Genomic DNA, 21056 nt, shown 5'->3' with positions numbered 1-21056 from the left:
TGCAGGGATGACCGGCTGATATTGCACACCGTGGGTTGTGACTAACCTAATGGTTAGGTTGTGGGCTGTGAGCAGGGGCGCGCGCACCGCACTAGTGACACTCAGCAAATGTCAGGGATTATGGAGAGTCGGACTCGGCACCAGATGTTCTGACCGCCGCTCTGCCACCCCCTGTCTCTCAGTGACGACTGCCGCCTGAAGCAAAGGGCTCAACTTGCCCCATGATAGCGGCGCCCCTGCATGTGGGTCCCTGGCAGTTTCTTCCTGCCCACTGCCTTGGGGTGACAGGTCTCTCGCATAAGTAGGGCGAGACATGGCGGTTATTTCCTGCGGGCTGGGAGAAGCCGTGGCTTATAAACTAGGATTTTCACTAAAACACTACAGCGCTTTAGTCATACAGTCAGCGCCTGATACCTGCTAACCATGGATTGGGCACCATGTATCAGCAAAAAAACCTAAATTTAAAAAATGGTACAAATCTTTTATGAGGCACAAATAGTAAAGTACTAAAAAGATGCAAATTACTTCAGAAAACTGGAGAAACTGCAATGATGAATCAGGGCCTATGTGTGGGCGTAAGGCTGACAGAACAAAGGCACGAAGTCTCCCCGGAGGGGTGGATGTCGATAGATCTATTCAGGAAGAGGTTTCTCAAGGTCAAGACACAAATCCCTGTGTATAATGGAGCACTGAGGCTGTGCTGAGAGATGGAACGTAGCGTTGGGTTAAATTCCCACCATGAGTTTTTGATGCTCACTGTGTCCACAACGCAGCATCTTCCAGTTCCAGCAAAGTGGATGGGATATATAGAAATCTCAGGCCCACTGTACGTTTTTTTTATTAATTCACTAAGGCTATGTTCACATGGAGCGTTTTTGCTGCTTTTGTTTCTGCAGCCAAAACCAACTCTCTTGGTAGGAATAAATGCTGCAAAAAGGCTGAAAGAAGTGACTTGCTGATTTAAAAAAGCGCCTCAGTTTTCCAATTCACTCAGGGAAAAACCCAGTCATTTTGCATGAGATACCTGCAATAATAGCTATTGCTGGCACTAAAGGAGACCTGTCGGAAACTTTAAAGGCCACGTGCACACTTTAAGTATTTTACCTCAGTATCTGTAGGCCAAAGCCAGGAGTGAGTGATAAATACAAAAGTGGTGACGTGTTTCTATTATACTTTTCCTCTGATTGTTCCTCTCCTGGTTTTGGCTTATAAATACTGAGGTAAAAAACTCACCAAACACTGACCATGTGAACATGAACTAACCTTCCCCACCCAATAAATCATTTCTATGACTGTGCAGCCCTTTAAATTATAAATCACATGATTCCTTTATGACCACAAAGCTCTGGCCCAGCAGCGAGAAATTGCGTTTTGAAGTTGTGTCTGGAAGTGCATTGGGTCGTGACGATGCACTTAGAGCTTTTTGGCCTCACGCTGTAATTTCTACCTAGCAGCCCCCTTTGTGACTGATTGACAGGTCAGGGCCATTGTATCCGAGCAAACAACCTGTCAATCAGCCAGGGGAGGGTGCTGCTTGTTAGGACATACAAGCCCCCAAATTGTGGCAGAACATCACAGGGTCAAGGGTACATAAATAGCTAGAAAGAAGAGTAGTCACAAAGTAAGGTGTCAGTGCATATATAGAATTATATACTACACAATATAATAAATAAACCTCATGTAACCAATTGATGACATATACAGGGTGGGCCATTTATATGGATACACTTAAATGAAATTGGAATGGTTGGTGACCCAGATCGGCGCGCTGAATTTGCAGAATGAGCAAAACAAAAATTGGAACAGGACCCTCAGTTTACACAGAACATTATGTTCAGTGATGAGGCAAACTTTTTTGGGTGGGCCATTTATATGGATACACCTAAATAACATGGGAATCGTGACAGTTTTCTTGCATAGGGTGTCTTGCATTGGAATCTGCTACAATGACTCGGGTACTGCGTTCACCAGACATCAACACAATTTATATCCGCTCCTCACGTGTTAGCCTCTGCGACATGTCAATGGCTGTAAATAAAGAGAAACTTGTAAATAACTCATGAAAGAATAAAGTTATGTTAAAACCAAGCACACCATTGTTTTTCTTGTGAAATTCTCAATAAGTTTGATGTGTCACATGACCCTCTTGCCATTGAAAAAATAAAGTTGGATCCAAAATGGCCGACTTCAAAATGGCCGCCATGGTCACCACCCATCTTGAAAAGTTTCCCCCTCCCATATACTAATGTGCCACAAACAGAAAGTTGATATCACCAACCATTCCCATTTTATTAAGTGTATCCATATACATGGCCCACCCTGTATTACTAGATAAAGTGCAAACAAGGGAATAGGAAGGTCCAGGACTACCACTAGAAAAAGGGATCTACTAAATGCACATGTAAATACGTTGGGAAAAACATGACCATATTATAAAGTCACATGATAGTAACCATAGACAGGATAGTACATACTGACCACAGACTTCACATGTCTGCCCGACGCGCGTCGGAGCATTGGCACGCACCAGTGCACTTCCAGACAACTTCAAAATGTGATTTCTTGCTACTGGAGCCGTATTTTGTGGTCATAAAGAGAAAGACTTGGCTTGTATTTTAAAGGGCTACAAATTTATAATAGTTTGGGTGGGGGAAGGGTAAACGTATCTGACACATTCCCTTTAAAGTTATCCATAAAATTAGATTTTTTTTTGCAGATTCTGACTAATTTAATGTAATCTACCAACAGTATAACTGACAGCTATTCAACGTATGGTCATCTTAAATTCCAGTGCCCAAAATACATGTGAAATTGTCAGCAGATCCCACCAAGTTAGATGAGTGCCGACAACACACAAAATGCTGCAACAAAAATGTATACTGCTATAGAGCTGACCGTACACATCAGAGAACTGTTCGCTGAATGTTTGTACAACCTACAGCCATGGCCTACAACTTCCCCCATAAACATGCATGCTCAAAGTTTGTGAGTATGCAGTGAGAGGGAAAAATATTAGCAGCTCATATCTCTTAGGGGTGGGAGGATGGACCAGAAATAGAGCATATTGATACCAACATGTATGATTATTTTCATGGATGGTGGAAGAGGCAATTTTGCTGCTCAAATCTATGGAATCAGACAAATTTACAAATATGTGTGACAGTTTACTGTGTGCAGCTCCATTTTTCTGATACGGACATCTAAATCACCTGCAGACACAGAGTGCAATGAGAAATCCTGTCTACCTGCAGTCACATGTAGAGGGATTTCAGAGCACTTTATGCATATGGCTCTATTATGGAGTTGAATGTAAAAGCAGGCAGTAGCTCCCCCTAGTGGTGGCTAATGGCAGACAGGATTTTACCATGTACCACTTTATTTATATGGGATATTTAGTATAACGTGAAAAAAAAACTTGGATATTTTTAAAGATAAATGTTAAAATTAATCAGCACAGAAGTTTGTATTTATTTAGATTATGAGAAATTTCTTTTAAAGGTTGACATAAAATTTTCACCTTAGACATTTACAGCGTATCAAATGTCCTATAGATACAGATCCCAGTTCTGTGACCCACTCCTAACTCCAAACCGGGTGTCCCCCAATGCCCTTACGCCTGGTGAGGTGGCCACCATCTGCCTTATCTTATATTTCTGCGGAATTACTGCAGATTTACCGTGGTTTTTCCGTGTTTTTTGTGCGGATTTCACTTGCGGTTTTACACCTGCGGATTCCTATTATGGAGCAGGTGTAAACCTCTGCGGAATCCGCACAAAGAATTGACATGCTGCGGAATAAACAACGCAGCGTTTCCGCGCGTTTGTTTCCGCAGCATGTGCACTGCGGACTTTGTTTTCCATAGGTTTACATGGTACTGTAAACTCATGGAAAACTGCCGCGAATCCACAGCGGCCAATCCGCTGTGGATGCGCAGCAAGATCCGCAACGTGTGCACGTACCCTCAGCAGTGTAGCGCGGAGGATAACACTTTTTTTTATTAAAAATTGTGCCCATAGTCCAAGATTTTCTAAAAGGGGACAAGTGATTGCAGCAAGTAAAGCACAATTAATGTTGGCCAATAAAATGTAATAATGATCAGTATGCAGTACCTATGAAGGCATACAGATATTATTGATGGGAAACTCTTGTCAAGACCTATAGGGGTATGTGCACACAAAAGGTTTTTTCAGGATTTTTGAAATTCTCCAAATTCTTCTAAAAACATAGAGGTTCTGCTCTAAAAACTCAGCAAAAAGACATGGTATCCATTCATATGAAAAGCAGACGTAATGATAACTTATTTCCCATGCAGAACGCACTCTTGAGGGCTAATGGCTGATTGTGGAGTGTTAGAACGTGTAAGGGGTGTGGACTGTTTTGTCGCATTCCTTGTGCGGTGTTTTATATATATATATATATATATATATATATATATATATATATATATATATATATATATATATATATATATATAGTGTCATGTGAAGTGTAAACTATGTGTTGCGGTTTTTAAATGTTTTAGGTAGTCATGTGATATAGTGTAAATTACAATGTACCGTGACATAGACTGTGATAAGTTAATGCATAGTACTGGTAATGTATAGTAAAGGACATAGATAGTTGGCTGTAAAATATTTTTTTGTAGAGAAGTCCTGCCCAGCAACAGACAGCAAGGTAAGTGAGAGTTAAGAGTTGGGACTAGCCCACAGTGGGAGGGGCTAGTGCCAGGGAAAGCAGACTACTTCCTGATAGTTAGTCAGACACAAGACAAGATAGAGTTTGGAGAGTAACAAGTGTGTAGTGCTGCCAAGGGGGTGATCTACAGCTAGAAGACACTGCAGCAAGGAATAGAGAGATCCTAACGAGAGTTGTTGACAAGACTGAGACCTTCCAGAAGACGTTATCAGATAAGATGCTGAGTCACAAGGAACCCGGGTGCCAGCTAGTGCTGAAGATAACAGACCTAAAGAAGATACAGAGTGTGGGACTAGTGGGAGTTCCATGTGGTAGATCCAGGGCCCTGTCCATAGTGATAGCACGTGGAACCGCTGAGCGAGTACAGAGAACCTCGTTGATCAGGAATGTGGCTCAGAAGCTGGGCTGTGGTGACATAGCATGAAACAGATGCAGAGTCCTGGAGTAGCCTTAGAGGAAGGATATAATAGGAATGAAAAGGCTTCTTACTGTGAAGGAAACTTGTTTAAGACTGTGTACCCTCTAACCCATGTACATGACCCTTATCAAGTTCAGTAAAGTCCCCATGTGTGAACAGAAGTCTCCTTTATTAATCTGTGGAATTGTGGTCCTGGTCAGCCAACACCTTTGGCTAAAGGTGGCCTGTACAGGCGCAAGGCCCGTACTACACCAACACCCAGTCAGGAGGACCCACTCTATCATGTAGCGCATAGGGGTGTCACAGGAGAGGACCAGTGCCTCACCCGCCTCTACCACCCCGCGCTACAAGCATAGGCTGGTACAGTCTTCCTTTAAATTTACAAGGTGGACAATTCTTAAAATTGGTAGAAGAGTGTAGCAGTTCCTCATGGAGACCAATCAGGTTTCTGCTTACATTCTACATAGTGCTTCTGAGAAATAAGAGCTACATTCTGATTGGTTGCTATGGGCAGCTGTACCAATTTGCCTTTGCATTAGATCTGATAAAGCCCTTATATATATCTCTGACATATCAGCTCCGATTTATATCTTTATCTATTGTAGTCAGGATTAGCCATCTGTAACATTCTCCGCTCTTCTTGTCTTAATCCCATGTCTAAGATGATCACTAATGTCGCCTCGTAGTAAATACAGAAGGGGCACATGTGCACACCGTTCCTTTGTATTGTGTCCTGACACGGCTTGTCAACCTTATTTTCTATATTGATTTTTGCTTTTGCGTTGCTATTTTTAGATGTGATCTGTCACTTTGATTTATGCTATGTACTATAGCAGGTAATCATTTCACGTAATAAAATCATAGAAGATGGCGGTATATTAGATTTACAAGTACATTTCCTCATCTGTCAAATCTCCTCGGATAATAGATTCTCTTACTAAGATTTTTCTACTTCATACAAATCTTTGAATAACCCTCTTACGTCAGACTCTGTTCTGCTACAGTGGCTTGCAAAAGTATTCCCAGAACTTCCCCCTTGGCTTTTTACCTATTTTGTTACATTACAACCTGTGATTAAATGTTTTTGTAATCTGATTTGTGTGTGATCATGAGCACTAAAAAGTGTAAGTTGGTGAAGGGAAGTGAGAAAAATGTAGGCATAAACTAAATTCATGGGATCAAATAACTAAAAATTGGCATGTGCATATCTATTCACTTCTTTTCGAATGAAACCCCTAAAAATTTCTGGTGCAAGCAATTACATTCATAAGGCCGGGGTCACACTTGCAACTGCAATGCGAGAAACTCGCGCGAGTCTGTCGCCTCAATACCCAGCACTGCGCCGGCGGTTCGGACTGGAGCGTTCAGCAGAGTAGAAATACATGCAGCCGCTTCGGTCCTGAGTGCTGGCGGCAGTGCCGGGTATTGAGGCGAGAGACTCGCGCGAGTTTCTCGCATTGCAGTTGCAAGTGGGACACCAGCCTAAGTCACATGCTTAATGAAAGGAAGTCCACCAGCGTGCAATCTAAGCATCACCTGGTCTCTCAGTACATACACACCTGTACGGTAAGGTCACAGAGGCTGCAACACCATTAAGCAAGAGGCACCACTAACCAAACTACACTATGAAGAACAAGGAGATCTCCAAATAAGTCAAGTAACTTAGTTAAGGCCCCTCCAGGGTAAGGCCAGCACGTGGCGCAGTGGGTCCACATCAACCAGCGTTACAGTTGAGTCGCCCACCAGGACAGCGGGGTACTCGGCACTGGGTCCGGTCGCTATTAAGGGGGATGTCACGGTGGCTGCAACCCGGTCCGTGGCCGTGGGACTCACTGTAAAAGGGAACGGTCTTTAAAGGGGATTTGTGAATAAGCCTGTCGTGACGCCACCATGTGGTGTTGGGTCAATAGGGGGACCAACACTGCTATAAAGGGGTCCTCTGGGGGATGTTCTTGCAGCAATGATGGTGACGCTTCCCACAGGTGAAGCAGCGTCCCCAGGGGTCCTAGAGTGTATGTTGATCATGGTGTTTGCCGGTCAATGAGTAAAGGACACAAGTTGTAAAGTCTTTACCTGGTTTACCAGGTTTACCAGGCTCCAGGGTGCTGCTGTACCACAGGCTTAATTTGGGCAGTATACGTGTAGTGCTTTGCCCTCCGGTTCTGCTAGGTGTCCTACAGTTCCACTCTAGCCTCGGGCTCCCGTTACCCGGTTTCTGTGCTTTGGCTCCTCGGAGGCCCACTTGCAGCCTCCTTGAGCCCTGAAATCTCTCCTCTGCTCCTTTCCTGTCTGCTCTCCAGACTCAACTGCACTCACTGGTCTCTCTGGACCAACTGTCTCTGTCCACTGTCACTCTCAGACTGGCTAACTCCTCCTCCAAACCAGTATGTTTATTCAGGGAAGCTGCCCTAAAACAGGGTTTTGAGCTCCCCCTCCTGGCCTGGATTCAGAAGGTGTTGTGTGTGAGGTTTACCTGCCAAAGAGATCCCTCTTGTTTCCTGGCATAGCACTACCCTCCCCGAGTGGAAGGCAGCACTACTGTGGTACCCGAACTCCTGGGGTGCCACACAGTGGGCTCAGATCATGGACGCTGCTGACAAGACAGGATCTAGAAACTCCAAGTCTCTTGTTTGAGGAGGATCATGCGAGAGGCAAGTGTCAAGACCAGCTGATTATTAATGTGATGGCAATGTGTCCCGTGCCTCAACCGCGGCAAGCCCTCCTTCCTCAGCATTACCATCGTCTCTAGGGGAGTCGCCTGGAGTTAGTGTCTGGTGTAACAGTTATGCTTCAGCTTCCACTTTGTGTTTTCCTGCCATTTCCAACCCTGCCTAGTTCCCCCATCAAGGTCCGTGCTTCCTTTCTTAGCGACACAAACAAATGATCACTGCAGCCAATCACTGTTCGCAGCAGTGATAAACAAATCACCACTATAACCTGCGATTGGCTGCAGTTGTCACTTGACCACTTAGCCGAAAGAGGAAATACTGAGACCGGCGAGGGAACCAGGCTGTCATGCTCGCGCCCAGACTGGTTGGCACGGGCGTGCGGGGGAGTGGCCCCACTGGACCACAGACCAAACCTCCCTGGAAGGGGCGTAACTAAGTAGCTTCCTAGGTGTTCGCTGGAGACTCTGATGGTGAGGTCAGACTTGTGCAATAGGAAGCTACCAGGTACCACTCCAGGGTGGAGTCTGGTTGTGGCTGCTGATCCCACCGGGGAACGGAACATAGACAAGCAAGCGGGCACGGCTGGCACATAGGCAGGCAGACGGGTACAACAGGAACACTGTCAGGCAGGCGGGCACGGCTGGCTCTCTGGTAGGCAGGCGGGCACGGCTGGCTCTCTGGCAGGACTGGTGGACAAGACTGGTACACTGGAAGAACCGGTAGGGACCGGTCTGCAGGCAGGTATGTAGAGCGGGTAAGAATCTGTTCAGACACGAGGACCTAGGAATAAGTAGATAAAGACCGCAAGAGCGGATGCAGAGCGAAAGCATAGGAGCTAGAGCCAAGAACAGAAATGCAGGAGGCGGAGCCAAGAGCTGGAGGCGGAGCCAAGTGCAGACAGGCAGAAGGCGGAGCCAAGAGCTGGCGGCGGAGCCAAGTGCAGGAGAAGTAGAACCGCGAAGAGCGGAGCCAGGTAGAACCGCAAGGAGCGGAGCCAGGTAGAACCGCAAGGAGCGGAGCCAGGTAGAACCGCAAGGAGCGGAGCCAGGTAGAACCGCAAGGAGCGGAGCCAGGTAGAACAGCAAGGAGCGGAGCCAGGTAGAACCGCAAGGAGCGGAGCCAGGTAGAACCGCAAGGAGCGGAGCCAGGTAGAACCGCAAGGAGCGGAGAGGTGCTGCGGGAGGGGTCTCTGCAGCAAAGCTGAGCAGAGCCACAAAGAATGTGGAGAGAAGCTGCAGCAAGGGATAACTGCAACAGCAGAAGATAAGCTGAGTAGAAAGGAGCAGAAACGCAGAAGTGAGGAGCAGAGGTAAAGTAACAAAGGTTCAGAGCAGGCAGAGCTGCAAGAGTGCGGAGTGTAAGCAGACTGAGAATACAAGGAAAGACAACAGGGAAGGAAGCCAAAGACTAGGAGACAGAGATAAGACTAAGTGCAGACAAGGCAATGGAACAAGACACAAGGACAAAGACACTGGGACCAGGATATACTGCCTCCTGGTGGGCGGACAACAAGACCAAGGAAATAACACAGAAAATCCTCCAGAGAGGGAGTAACTCAGAGAAAGGCCAGGCAAACTCAGAAGCAAGACACTAACTGAGCTAACACATTGCACAGGCCCAGAACACTGGGTGGAGCTGAACTAAATACTACTGGAGGTCTCCTGGCAATTGGTCAGGAACAGATTGGACAGATGCACCTGATTCCTATAAGAACCAGAGAGTTCAGGCGCCGCCCCTCTATACACAGAACCATGAAGCATGCAGAGAGCAGAGACACAGAACATGGAGCTGGCAAGAAACAGAAACCACATCATGACCTGGAGCAGTGGGTAAGATAGTGTGGGAGGTGCGAGGCCATGCCGTGATGCCAGCAGAGTTGTTACACAGGCAGTGTTGTAAAAGAAGCTAAGGGATTAGTAAGGCGAGTATACTTCATTTTATTATTTTACTGCATAATGGACAGGCTCTGTAAAAATAAATCAGAGGTGGACAACCCCTTTAATTGTGATTATAACCCTGAATAGAATGACAGCTGTGCCCAATTAAGGGAAATGGTGCAAAACAAATAGATCCTTCTTTTTATTACTGGCTATTGGGAAGGTTTATAAACCCAGACCGGACGCCATGCGATATAATGACACAGCCGCGGATGCCGGTCTCAGGCTTCTGTACAGAGATGTCTTCCAGACTCCACTGCTCAGCGCACAAGTGTTTCCTCTGGTAGATGGATGATAATAAGATTTCTAAAGATCGCACCGTGGAGCAGGCACTTATTTTCCCAATCCCCAATGTCCAGCTGTTCATTTAATGCATTTGTCTTACCCACAATTCATTGGATCCTCTGCTGGGATTTACAGTCAGCATCAGCAGTCATTGGCTTAACACTTTCATGGCCAGCATTCTATTGTGAATGGATTAATCAGATGTTTGCACAGTGTAGTTTTATGTTTGAGATATATGACATATAATCTATAATCGTAATATAATCACAGTACTGTGGACTTGGAAATAACGACTCAGGGCTAATAACACCGTGGATTTGAAGACAACTTCCATGATTGGAGTTACATGTTGCAGACATCCTATTGGAACTACAGTTATTTAGCTATACAGGTCCTTCTCAAAAAATTAGCATATAGTGTTAAATTTCATTATTTACCATAATGTAATGATTACAATTAAACTTTCATATATTATAGATTCATTATCCACCAACTGAAATTTGTCAGGTCTTTTATTGTTTTAATACTGATGATTTTGGCCTACAACTCCTGATAACCCAAAAAACCTGTCTCAATAAATTAGCATATTTCACCCGTCCAATCAAATAAAAGTGTTTTTTAATAACAAACAAAAAACCATCAAATAATAATGTTCAGTTATGCACTCAATACTTGGTCGGGAATCCTTTGGCAGAAATGACTGCTTCAATGCGGCGTGGCATGGAGGCAATCAGCCTGTGACACTGCTGAGATGTTATGGAGGCCCAGGATGCTTCAATAGCGGCCTTAAGCTCATCCAGAGTGTTGGGTCTTGCGTCTCTCAACTTTCTCTTCACAATATCCCACAGATTCTCTATGGGGTTCAGGTCAGGAGAGTTGGCAGGCCAATTGAGCACAGTAATACCATGGTCAGTAAACCATTTACCAGTGGTTTTGGCACTGTGAGCAGGTGCCAGGAAGCATGAAGTGCTCCAAAATCTCCTGATAGCTAGCTGCATTGACCCTGCCCTTGATGAAACACAGTGGACCAACACCAGCAGCTGACATGGCACCCCACACCATCACTGACTGGGTACTTGACACTGGACTTCAGGCATTTTGGCATTTCCTTCTCCCCAGTCTTCCTCCAGACTCTGGCACCTTGATTTCCGAATGACATGCAAAATTTGCTTTCATCAGAAAAAAGTACTTGGGACCACTTAGCAACAGTCCAGTGCTGCTTCTCTGTAGCCCAGGTCAGGCGCTTCTGCCGCTGTTTATGGTTCAAAAGTGGCTTTACCTGGGGAATGCGGCACCTGTAGCCCATTTCCTGCACACGCCTGTGCACGGTGGCTCTGGATGTTTCCACACCAGACTCAGTCCACTGCTTCCTCAGGTTCCCCAAGGTCTGGAATCGGTCCTTCTCCACAATCTTCCTCAGGGTCCGGTCACCTCTTCTCGTTGTACAGCGTTTTCTGCCACATTGTTTCCTTCCAACAGACTTACCATTGAGGTGCCTTGATACAGCACTCTGGGAACAGCCTATTTGTTGAGAAATTTCTTTCTGGGTCTTACCCTCTTGCTTGAGGGTGTCAATGATGGCCTTCTTGACATCTGTCAGGTCGCTAGTCTTACCCATGATGGGGGTTTTGAGTAATGAACCAGGCAGGGAGTTTTTAAAAGCCTCAGGTATCTTTTGCATGTGTTTAGAGTTAATTAGTTGATTCAGAAGATTAGGGTAATAGGTCGTTTAGAGAACCTTTTCTTGATATGCTAATTTATTGAGACAGGTTTTTTGGGTTATCAGGAGTTGTAGGCCAAAATCATCAGTATTAAAACAATAAAAGACCTGACAAATTTCAGTTGGTGGATAATGAATCTATAATATATGAAAGTTTAATTGTAATCATTACATTATGGTAAATAATGAAATTTAACACTATATGCTAATTTTTTGAGAAGGACCTGTACATTGTCACTTATCCCTTATTGGTCACTTCTGACCATTACTATGTTCAGATAATATTATTATTATTTACTATTATAGCTCCATTTATTCCATGGCGCATTACATGTGAGGAGGGGTATACATAATAATAACAAGTACAATAATCTTAAACAATACAGGTCACAACTGGTACAGGAGGAGAGAGAACCCTGCACACGAGGGCTCACAATCTACAAGAGACATTAATTAAATTAAGATTTTGGCCAATTAAACACCCATTTTACCATATTTATCTTGATTTGTTTCTGGCACAATTTTTTTTAGATATTTTTGTTAGATAAATAAATGCATTTGTAATTTTAGTTTTTTTCTCAGACCCTATAAATAATAAGTGGCATAGAAAAATCTTGGCATAGGATTTCTGGGAAGGAAAGGTCTTACGCTATCAGAGGTGAAGAAGCAGTGGTCTGGCACACAGCAGAAATGGAGAAGTTGTGGTTTGGTCATTGGCAGAAGGGAGAAAATTATTGACTTCAACTATGCAGAAAGCAGTGATATGGTCTGGAATATTGGTGGGTTGGAGTAGAAGTGGTCTGGCACATAGCACAGGTATATGGATAAATGGTCTGGAGCTACTTAGAGATACAGAAATGGTGGTCTGGCACATGGCAGAGGTGGTCGAGCGAAAGCCTAGGAAAAAGCAAGAAGGGGTGGTGTGACCTTGTTATTATCCGTGGAAAAGGAGTGATCTTGCACTTAGACCATTCCTTTTCCACCTCTGCTAACACATTGCAGGCGTGAAGAAAGATTGAACGGGCACATGGCAGAGGAAGAGAGGAGGAAATCAGATACACAGTGGTGGAGAAAGAGTGTTCTGCTGGGGACTGACTTGTATAACATTTTGTCTTGCAGATCACTGTAGAGATGGATGTGGTCAGTAAGCCCGACCTCACAGCTGCTCTAAAGGAAATACGCATGCAATATGAAGTACTTTCCACTCGTAATCAGCAATCAGCTGAAGAGTGGTACCATGCCAAGATTGCCAACGTGTCTCAAGAGGCTGCCCGCAACAACGACAACATTCGTCAAGCCAAGGAAGAGCTCTCAGAATATCGAAGACAACTACAAGCCCGAACTCTGGAGATTGACGCCCTACGCAGTGCTAATGAGTCACTTGAGAGGCAGCTCCAGGAGGCGGAGGACAGGAACAATGAAGAGATACTGCAAATGCAGGTAACACTTCCGCAAAGTCTCTTTTTCAGCCAGTGTTAGAGAACTGCCTCTCTACATGTATGACATAATACTCACCTCTCGGGCACCATGCGTGACATAATACTCACCTCTGGGGCACCATATATGACATAATACCTCCAGAGCACCATGTGGGACATAATACTCACCTCCGGAGCACCATGTATGACATAATACTCATCTCCGGGGCACCATGCGTGACATAATACTTACCTCTGGGGCACCATGTGGGACATAATGCTCACCTCTGGGGCACCATGTATGACATAATACCTCCGGAGCACCATGTGGGACATAATACTCACTTCTGGAGCACCATGTATGACATAATACTCATCTACAGGGCACCATGTGTGACATAATACTCACTTCTGGGGCACCATATATGACATAATACCTCCAGAGCACCATGTGGGACATAATACTCACTTCTGGAGCACCATGTGGGACGTAATACTCACCTCTGGGGCAGGATGCGGGACATAATACTCACTTCTGGAGCACCATGTGGGACGTAATACTCACCTCTGGGGCAGGATGCGGGACATAATACTCACTTACAGGACACCATGCATGACACAATACTCACCTCCGAAGAACCATTCTTTCGTAAAGACAAGGTATAATAGCTAGACACATTTTCAATTTTTAGCTTTATACTGATTTTGCAGGTAATCTGGAATACTAAGTAAAGTAGTAATAGTAATAAGAAACACTGCTACTATTCAGAACACATCAATTATTGACGTTATCCGTCTACGTTCTGATTCTTCTTCATAATTATCTTCAAATATCTCATCATTTCTCTAGGAAACCATCAACCAACTTGATAATGCTCTAAGAACTACTAAAGGAGAAATGGCTCGTCACCTGAGAGAATACCAAGATCTGCTCAATGTCAAAATGGCTTTGGATATTGAAATAGCTGCATACAGGTAATTGGTCATACAAGAGTAGCCGGGCTGGGGCATTAGCCGTAATATGATTACACAGTAAATGTAAAAAGATGCATACATTATGTTTAACCTGTTGTCCTGCAATTTCCATACAAAGGAGAATACTGGACCTATGAGGCTAAATCATCTCAAATCTCAAAATCTAAAAAAAAAATGATTTCTTCCTCACTTGCTTGATCTAATTTGTGTTGTGACACGTTCAATGCACCTCATGATCCTGTGTGCCTTGGCAGCAGCTACCTGACACTAATATCCCTAAGTCCTTCTCCATGCCACTGAATGTTTTCCCATTTAGTATTAACAGTGGAAAATATTTTGCCTTCCAGGTTCAGAACTTTTTAATCTGTATTTCCTACAGAAAACTAACAATCTATAGCACTAATTGTTTTAACCCTTTAATATAAATTCTACTTTGATGTGTGTCCCTTGAACCATATTTATTCTTATTTCTAGGAAACTCCTCGAGGGAGAGGAGACCCGTCTGACCACAGTGGGAGGAGGCGGCATGTTTGGCATTGGTTACCCATATTCCCCTGGCTCTTATTCCGGGGGGAAGGGTTATACTTCTAGCACAGTCACTATCCGGAAAGAGGAGAAAAAAGAAGACAAGAGAGATGAGAAAAAAGAAGTTTCTGATGGAGGCAAGGGAGGGGGTCAACCCAAAGCGCCAAAGTCAGGAGAAGCATCCTCAGAGAAGACCCACTCCAAGAACTGAGTTGGCTACAGTATGCCGAAACACACACCTTGCCATAACAATACCTTGTCTTTTATTTTTTCATCTTTTGCAACTAGGCTAGCACTGGTTAAAAAGAAGCCAAAAGATATTGAGAGCCAATGATAAGCTCTATCCAGTTGTCACCTGTTGCAATGAGGTTACTAAGTTCATCTCATTTATTTCATCCCCATGACAATACGTAATATTTACCGGTGATATACTGCTCTGATTAATTGTGTCCTTTTATTAAATTTCACCAAAATAAATTCACTACTAACATTTATCTCAGATATAAAGGAGAAAAGACTAAGGACAGATATTTACATGGCGCTTGAAATGAAAGAATTTCTCAAGTGCAAGTATTTATCACTCTGATATCTAAAAATATATATGTGTCGAACAAAACCACCTTATAGGGCTATCGGATTTATGTACATATGTTACCAGAACAAAATCTGCCTTTGGGACAGCAGTTTATTCTGACACGCAGCAGAGCAGATTACAAAGGGATAAGTAGTACCAGCAAGTGCGATATTCACACATGGCGAGAACTAGATGGCTGCTGCCCTGAATTCTGATTCTAGAGATTTTATACTTTTTTCATGCAAAACAAGATGGAAATAGTATCACACATTTGAAATCATTTGTTGGCACTTCGGCATACTCATTCTCGGACTCCATTCTCAGTATTTGACTTCAGCAGCCTTCATGGTTTAAACTAAATATGTTAATCTCAATACTTTGGCAATTTCGACCTCCCAATCTGGCCATACACATTAAATAGCAGACGTGGTTTGGCTGACACCTATTTCTCCCAATCATAAGAAGGCTCAGCCAAACTTTCATGTATCTGAGGTCCTGGCAGCGGCTTATCTGACCTTCAAGCAATTGAAAACTATTGAAATTCGACAGGTTGTATCATGATCCCCTCTGATGTCTTCTGTCAGTAGGTTCAGACAGCTTTTATCTAAAGTATAAGACCAATTTTAAAGTTCCGCTGCTCCATAGTTGCAGTTATTCAATGGATTCTTCCACTGCCACAATATACTGCTTACCGGTAATTTCTCCACCTTTCCCAAGGAATACAATTAGCACATAGATCTACCAGGACAAAGGCCACCTTAACAAAGTTTTCAACAGTATAATTGTAAGATGGGTGAGAGGGGTACAGATACAACTTAATAGGAGAGGCATGAAGGTGTTGTTCTCCATGAGTCTGATTATGGAACCCGTAGGTTTGATCATCAGTAGCATTCATTTTTCATAGATGACATATTGACCCTCCAGTGGCACCTAATCACTGGGTTTTTCATATAAATTCTGTATGTGGAGTAATCCATCTACATCAGATAGTCCCTTGTCAGCCTTCTTATGTTGAAAATCTATTTACTATAAAGACAAATAATTAGAAGACAGGGTAACCACAAGATGAAACAAGACAAATAATGTACAAATCTCCTGAAGCCTGAGATTTTCTGAAAAGAACAAGATAATTTGTTTATTTTCATCTGTTAAAATAAGAACAATAACCAAAGAACTAAAACATCCAAATCAAATGTCTGACATTTCAAAAAGATATCAGTGACCAATATAATCTCCCTTCTTTTCAATAACAGTCATAAGCTCCATCCATCCATGGAGTCTGTCAGTTTCTTAATCTGCTAATGATCAACTTTTGGGGCAGCACCAACCACAGCCTCCCAGACACTGTTCAGAGAGGTGACTGTTTTCCTTCACCGCAAATCTCCCATTTATGAAGGGCCTATAAGTTGTCAATAGGGCTTAGGTCAGTAGTGGAAAGGGCGATGTGATTATTATTTCATGTTTATGGCCTTTATTGGCAGCCAAGTAGTGGAGACTTCGATGCATGCAATAGAGCATTGCCCTGCATAAAAATCATGGTTTCTTGAAAGATGCAAACTTTTTCCTGTAACACTGCTTGAAGAAAGTATCTTCTAAAAACTTACAGTAGGTTTATAAATTGATTTTGAGTCCATCTTCAACCCGTGAGTTGAGGTGGAGGTCTGGGCCCATTATGTATTCATCCATGGGCCCATCCATCTGGTCCGTCAATAGTCACTTTCATATCATCACTGCATAAAAAAAATTACAAAAATCTGTCTTCAGATATTTCTTGGCCCAGTCTTGAAGTTTCTCTTCTGTGTCTTGTTCAGTGGAGGTTGGGTTTCAGCCTTGCTTACCTCGGCCATGTCTCTGAGCACTGAGCACCTTGTACTTCTGGGCCTTTTTCAGTGGAGGTCGAGTTTCAGCCTTGCTTACCTCAGCCATGTCTCTGAGCACTGAACACCTTGTACTTCTGGGCCTTGTTCAGCGGAGGTTAGGTTTCATCCTTACTTACCTCAGCCATGTGTCTGAGCACTGAACACCTTGTACTTCTGGGTCTTGTTCAGCGGAGGTTAGGTTTCATCCTTACTTACCTCAGACATGTCTCTGAGCACTGAACACCTTGTACTTCTGGGCCTTGTTCAGCGGAGGTTAGGTTTCAGCCTTACTTACCTCGGCCATGTCTCTAAGCACTGAGAGCCTTATACTTCTGGGCTCCAGGGAGGGTGCAGGTCTGGAATATGACAGCAATGGAAAGCAAGCTGCCTAATTCTGCATACCTTGATAAAGAGCATTGATATCCATAGGCCACATACCCCTGATTATACAAATATACATCAAATGATCTGCTTCATCCAATAAGCATTCGGGTTTATACAGCTTGGAGTTGGAAAATCTGCATAAAAATGATTCTATGGTCAAAATACTCACTTGCCTAATAATTGTGCACATAGATATCCACAATCTGTCTCTTAATAGAATGCAATACAGGGGAAAGTACGTAGTTTTGTGACAGAGCAGTTTGGAGTATTATAAGTCACGTAATGTTTTGTAGAAATGTGGAAACACAATTCTTCACTATTGAGTTGCCAGAATAAATTCCCTCTAAGGTCCTCTATTATCAGGGTGGCAAGTCGTTTCCTTATTTTCCCAGTAAGGCTTATAAACCCATATGGGCATATCATGTCTGAATTTTCTAGTCCACAAGAGGAGGTAGCCTGGAGTTCCCTCAGCGGATATATCTTACATTGTTAGCCCCTTGGCTTCTGATGAACCAGTCATATATTTGTATTAAAAGGGGATAACATGTCTTTGAATTTGTGCTAATGCATCAAAAGTACAGTTATAGGCATCTTGACTGGAATAAATCATTATCCTACTATCCATCATTCATCCAGTTTCTTAGCAAATTCTTTTTTTTCTGCCCAATTAGGGCCCATTTCATCATAGTCAATGGCCATTTAAGAGGGTCTGCAACATTATTATTTTGTTAGTTTACAACTGTTCCTGAAGGGCAATGAATGCAAGAGCATCTGATTCATACTGAGTCACATCACCAATGTCATGAGCATCTTGCAGCAAATGATTAAACTTGCCCTGGAAATAACCCATAACTTGAACTTAATCCCTTTGGCTATTAACTCTCATTAGCCCTTGAATTGCACTTAGAATTAGGGCCACATTTTCTTATTCTGCGCCTAAAACAGCAAAAGTGTGTTAGTTGGTCTTTTTCCACATATCTTTTTATTAAGAAAAAAAATATAGAAAAATAAGCAAAGGAAAAGAGGAGAAAAACCTTTGAACGGTATAAGCAGCAGCCAAGAATACAAAGGTGTGATAGTAAATGCTACAGCATAAAAAATAATCAAACGCTTTCAATGGCCAAATTTAGTCTAGACAAAAAAAAGGGAATGTTGAGATAAAAAAGAAAGGTGGAAAAGAGAAAGAGGTTAGAGACAGAGCAGAAAATGGAACTAATTAAATCATTAGTGGGTAATGTTAACCATATTCAGATGCCAAGTACATTGACCATATTGGGTATCTGGTGATATTGGGACTAGCCCTACAATGGCAGCTGGCCATAGTCCTCTAGAATCTCCTAATCTCATCTGAAGCCACTGAAGGAGTGCTTGCGAATAAGCTCACACCGTCATCATACTTCACCTTGGCCAGTAGAGTTCTTACATTTGATAGCAAGGCTTCTGCTATGTCCTCAATGGTCTTAGCATTTTGTAACACCCCTGACTTGAAGGAACCCTAAGAGCACTAATTGACCCATCATGGCATATTTTACTCCCTGGTCCATGAAACAATTTAGTTTATCAAACACTAATTCTCCCTTAGAAGCTGTAAGATCTTTCTCCAACACTTTCTGATAAGCTCCCAAGTTCTTTCTAGTATGATGTTGCGGATTAACGCATGCTTCCATCCAGACCCTTGTGTGTTTTCCATCGATGGGTGACTGGGTTACGTCTCTGCCTGATTTCTCACCCACTTCATTTTAAAGCACTGAAATTACAATATTTTGCCTGCCCTGGTATCAACCATGCAATATGCATGATCTCAATCTCTTGCAATTTACCGATTAATCTCATACAACCTACTAAATCTATTGGCTGTTTGTGTCCGTTTCAGCCAATTAGTGGCCACAATAGCTGGACCTGGTTATAAAACAAATTATAAGGGCTGGCCAAGCCCGTTAACTATGAACACCAATTGTTCTCTCTTTTGGTAAAACTGGATTGCCTTTGTTGGATTTATTAAACTCTTTTTTTCTCCCATGGTGTGTCCAGCTGGTCACCTTTCCATGAAACTCCCAAAGATTGGGAGTAATGACTGCTGATTAATCAACTTTGGCCAGTAGTTGTCTAATGTTCTTGCATCTGCTGGTCATATACTATGTAGCCATGAATCCATATTAAAGTCTAAAAATGACTTCTAGGCATGATTGGGTTTGCTTACTGGATTGGTAAACTGCAGATTATCCTGGTCAAAGGTTCATAAACTCCAGTGTTCCTGGTTTATGTGCATCAGATGTGATGTGGATCTTTTTTTATCATGGGCTCCAATCATATATCTTCTGGTTTTATTTATGACAGTCACTATCCGTCTACCTGGTTGCAAAGAGAAGCCATTATTCTCATCACTGCCATAACCATTAGTTACACAAGTCACAGCAGGAAACATGCGAAAACTATTATAGCTATTGGCCTTTACATTACCCTTCATGACAGTAGAAAGTGTGAAAGGTGGATGGACAGTAGAGAACGATGATGGATTAGAAGAAAGATCAATCACAATCTGGTATTCACGTGTACTTATCAGATCATGTACTATGAGCGTGTTTGGGAGAGGTCTCCTGTAGGATCTTGTCTCTCCAGACATCCAGGAGAAGAGGCTATCTTTAGAAATCTTTTTCAAACACACGGATATTATGAGTATGATGAAGGATTTTTGGGGGTTCACATTGAGCTAGACATCATTTCTTCATCAATATGGCCCTTGTTAACTTATACACTGGAAAAAGGCATTCATCGGGCCCATGCAGCATTCACTACAGCTAAAGAGTTTATATGAGATTACTTTTTTCCCAGAAACAGCTCGAATACTAGTCAAAGCCAATTATCTATCAGTTCCAGATGATTCCTATGGAGTTGTGCTGCTTCTAGGACAGTTATCTATTCGTTTTAATCTCATACAATCTCTTTAGATCATCATGGACCAGTAAATTGGCTTATCAAACCTGGTTCCTTGTGAATTATATTCAGCGCCCATTACTACAAATCTGCCTCCACAAAAGTTAACATTTAACATTCACATGCATCAGGAAATGTTTGGTTATTCTATAATCTGAGGCTCAAGGTGCTGTGTGATATTCCCACTTACGTACAACCCAGTTATTAAGGAAACAATACTAAAACACAGAATAAAGATGTCTCCAATAGATGAGGCCTATGGGATAAATGAGAGACCTGCATATTAAGGAATTAGCCATGTGTACGATTCATGTCAATATGGCAGTCGAGGAATTCTTGCATGATCTTGTCTGTAGATCTGAGTTTTGACTTGGAGGACAATAATAAAAGATTACAGTAACACCATGAAGAGCTTTGGGGTTTTTTTTGGTTTGTAAATTTTTTTTTGCTTTTGCTTGTAAATTTGATAATTTCTGAATGTTTTTGGATAAAAACTATCCTAGCAAAATCGGTTCCACCCATGTCTGCAAAATGTTTCCACTACAAATTGACAGGTTAGATGGGTGAGATTACCGTCCGGGGGGTAGCGACACTCTGGCCATGGTTCCTAAGGGGGCTAAGACCCTCTACTGCAAATAACACATAGCAGGTGTAGTAATGTGA

The 21056-nt window shown here is 42.9% G+C and overlaps 1 protein-coding gene across 1 annotated transcript in view; it reads left to right on the top strand.

Moving 5' to 3' along the window:
- LOC143775218 (low molecular weight neuronal intermediate filament-like) overlaps nucleotides 1–20802 on the top strand; it is a 38468-nt gene extending 17666 nt beyond the window's left edge. Inside the window, exons 2-4 of the mRNA XM_077263091.1 lie at nucleotides 12844–13164; nucleotides 13993–14117; nucleotides 14592–20802. Coding sequence (XP_077119206.1) covers nucleotides 12844–13164; nucleotides 13993–14117; nucleotides 14592–14853 — 708 coding nt within the window. The 3' untranslated portion in view covers nucleotides 14854–20802. The remainder of the gene's footprint in view (nucleotides 1–12843; nucleotides 13165–13992; nucleotides 14118–14591) is intronic.
- Nucleotides 20803–21056: the final 254 nt, after the last annotated feature.

The sequence above is a fragment of the Ranitomeya variabilis genome, chromosome 5, assembly GCF_051348905.1.
Source record: "Ranitomeya variabilis isolate aRanVar5 chromosome 5, aRanVar5.hap1, whole genome shotgun sequence".
NCBI lineage: Eukaryota > Metazoa > Chordata > Amphibia > Anura > Dendrobatidae > Ranitomeya > Ranitomeya variabilis.
The sequence above is the reverse complement of the archived record's forward strand: the minus strand, read 5'-3'. Positions and strand labels throughout refer to the sequence as shown.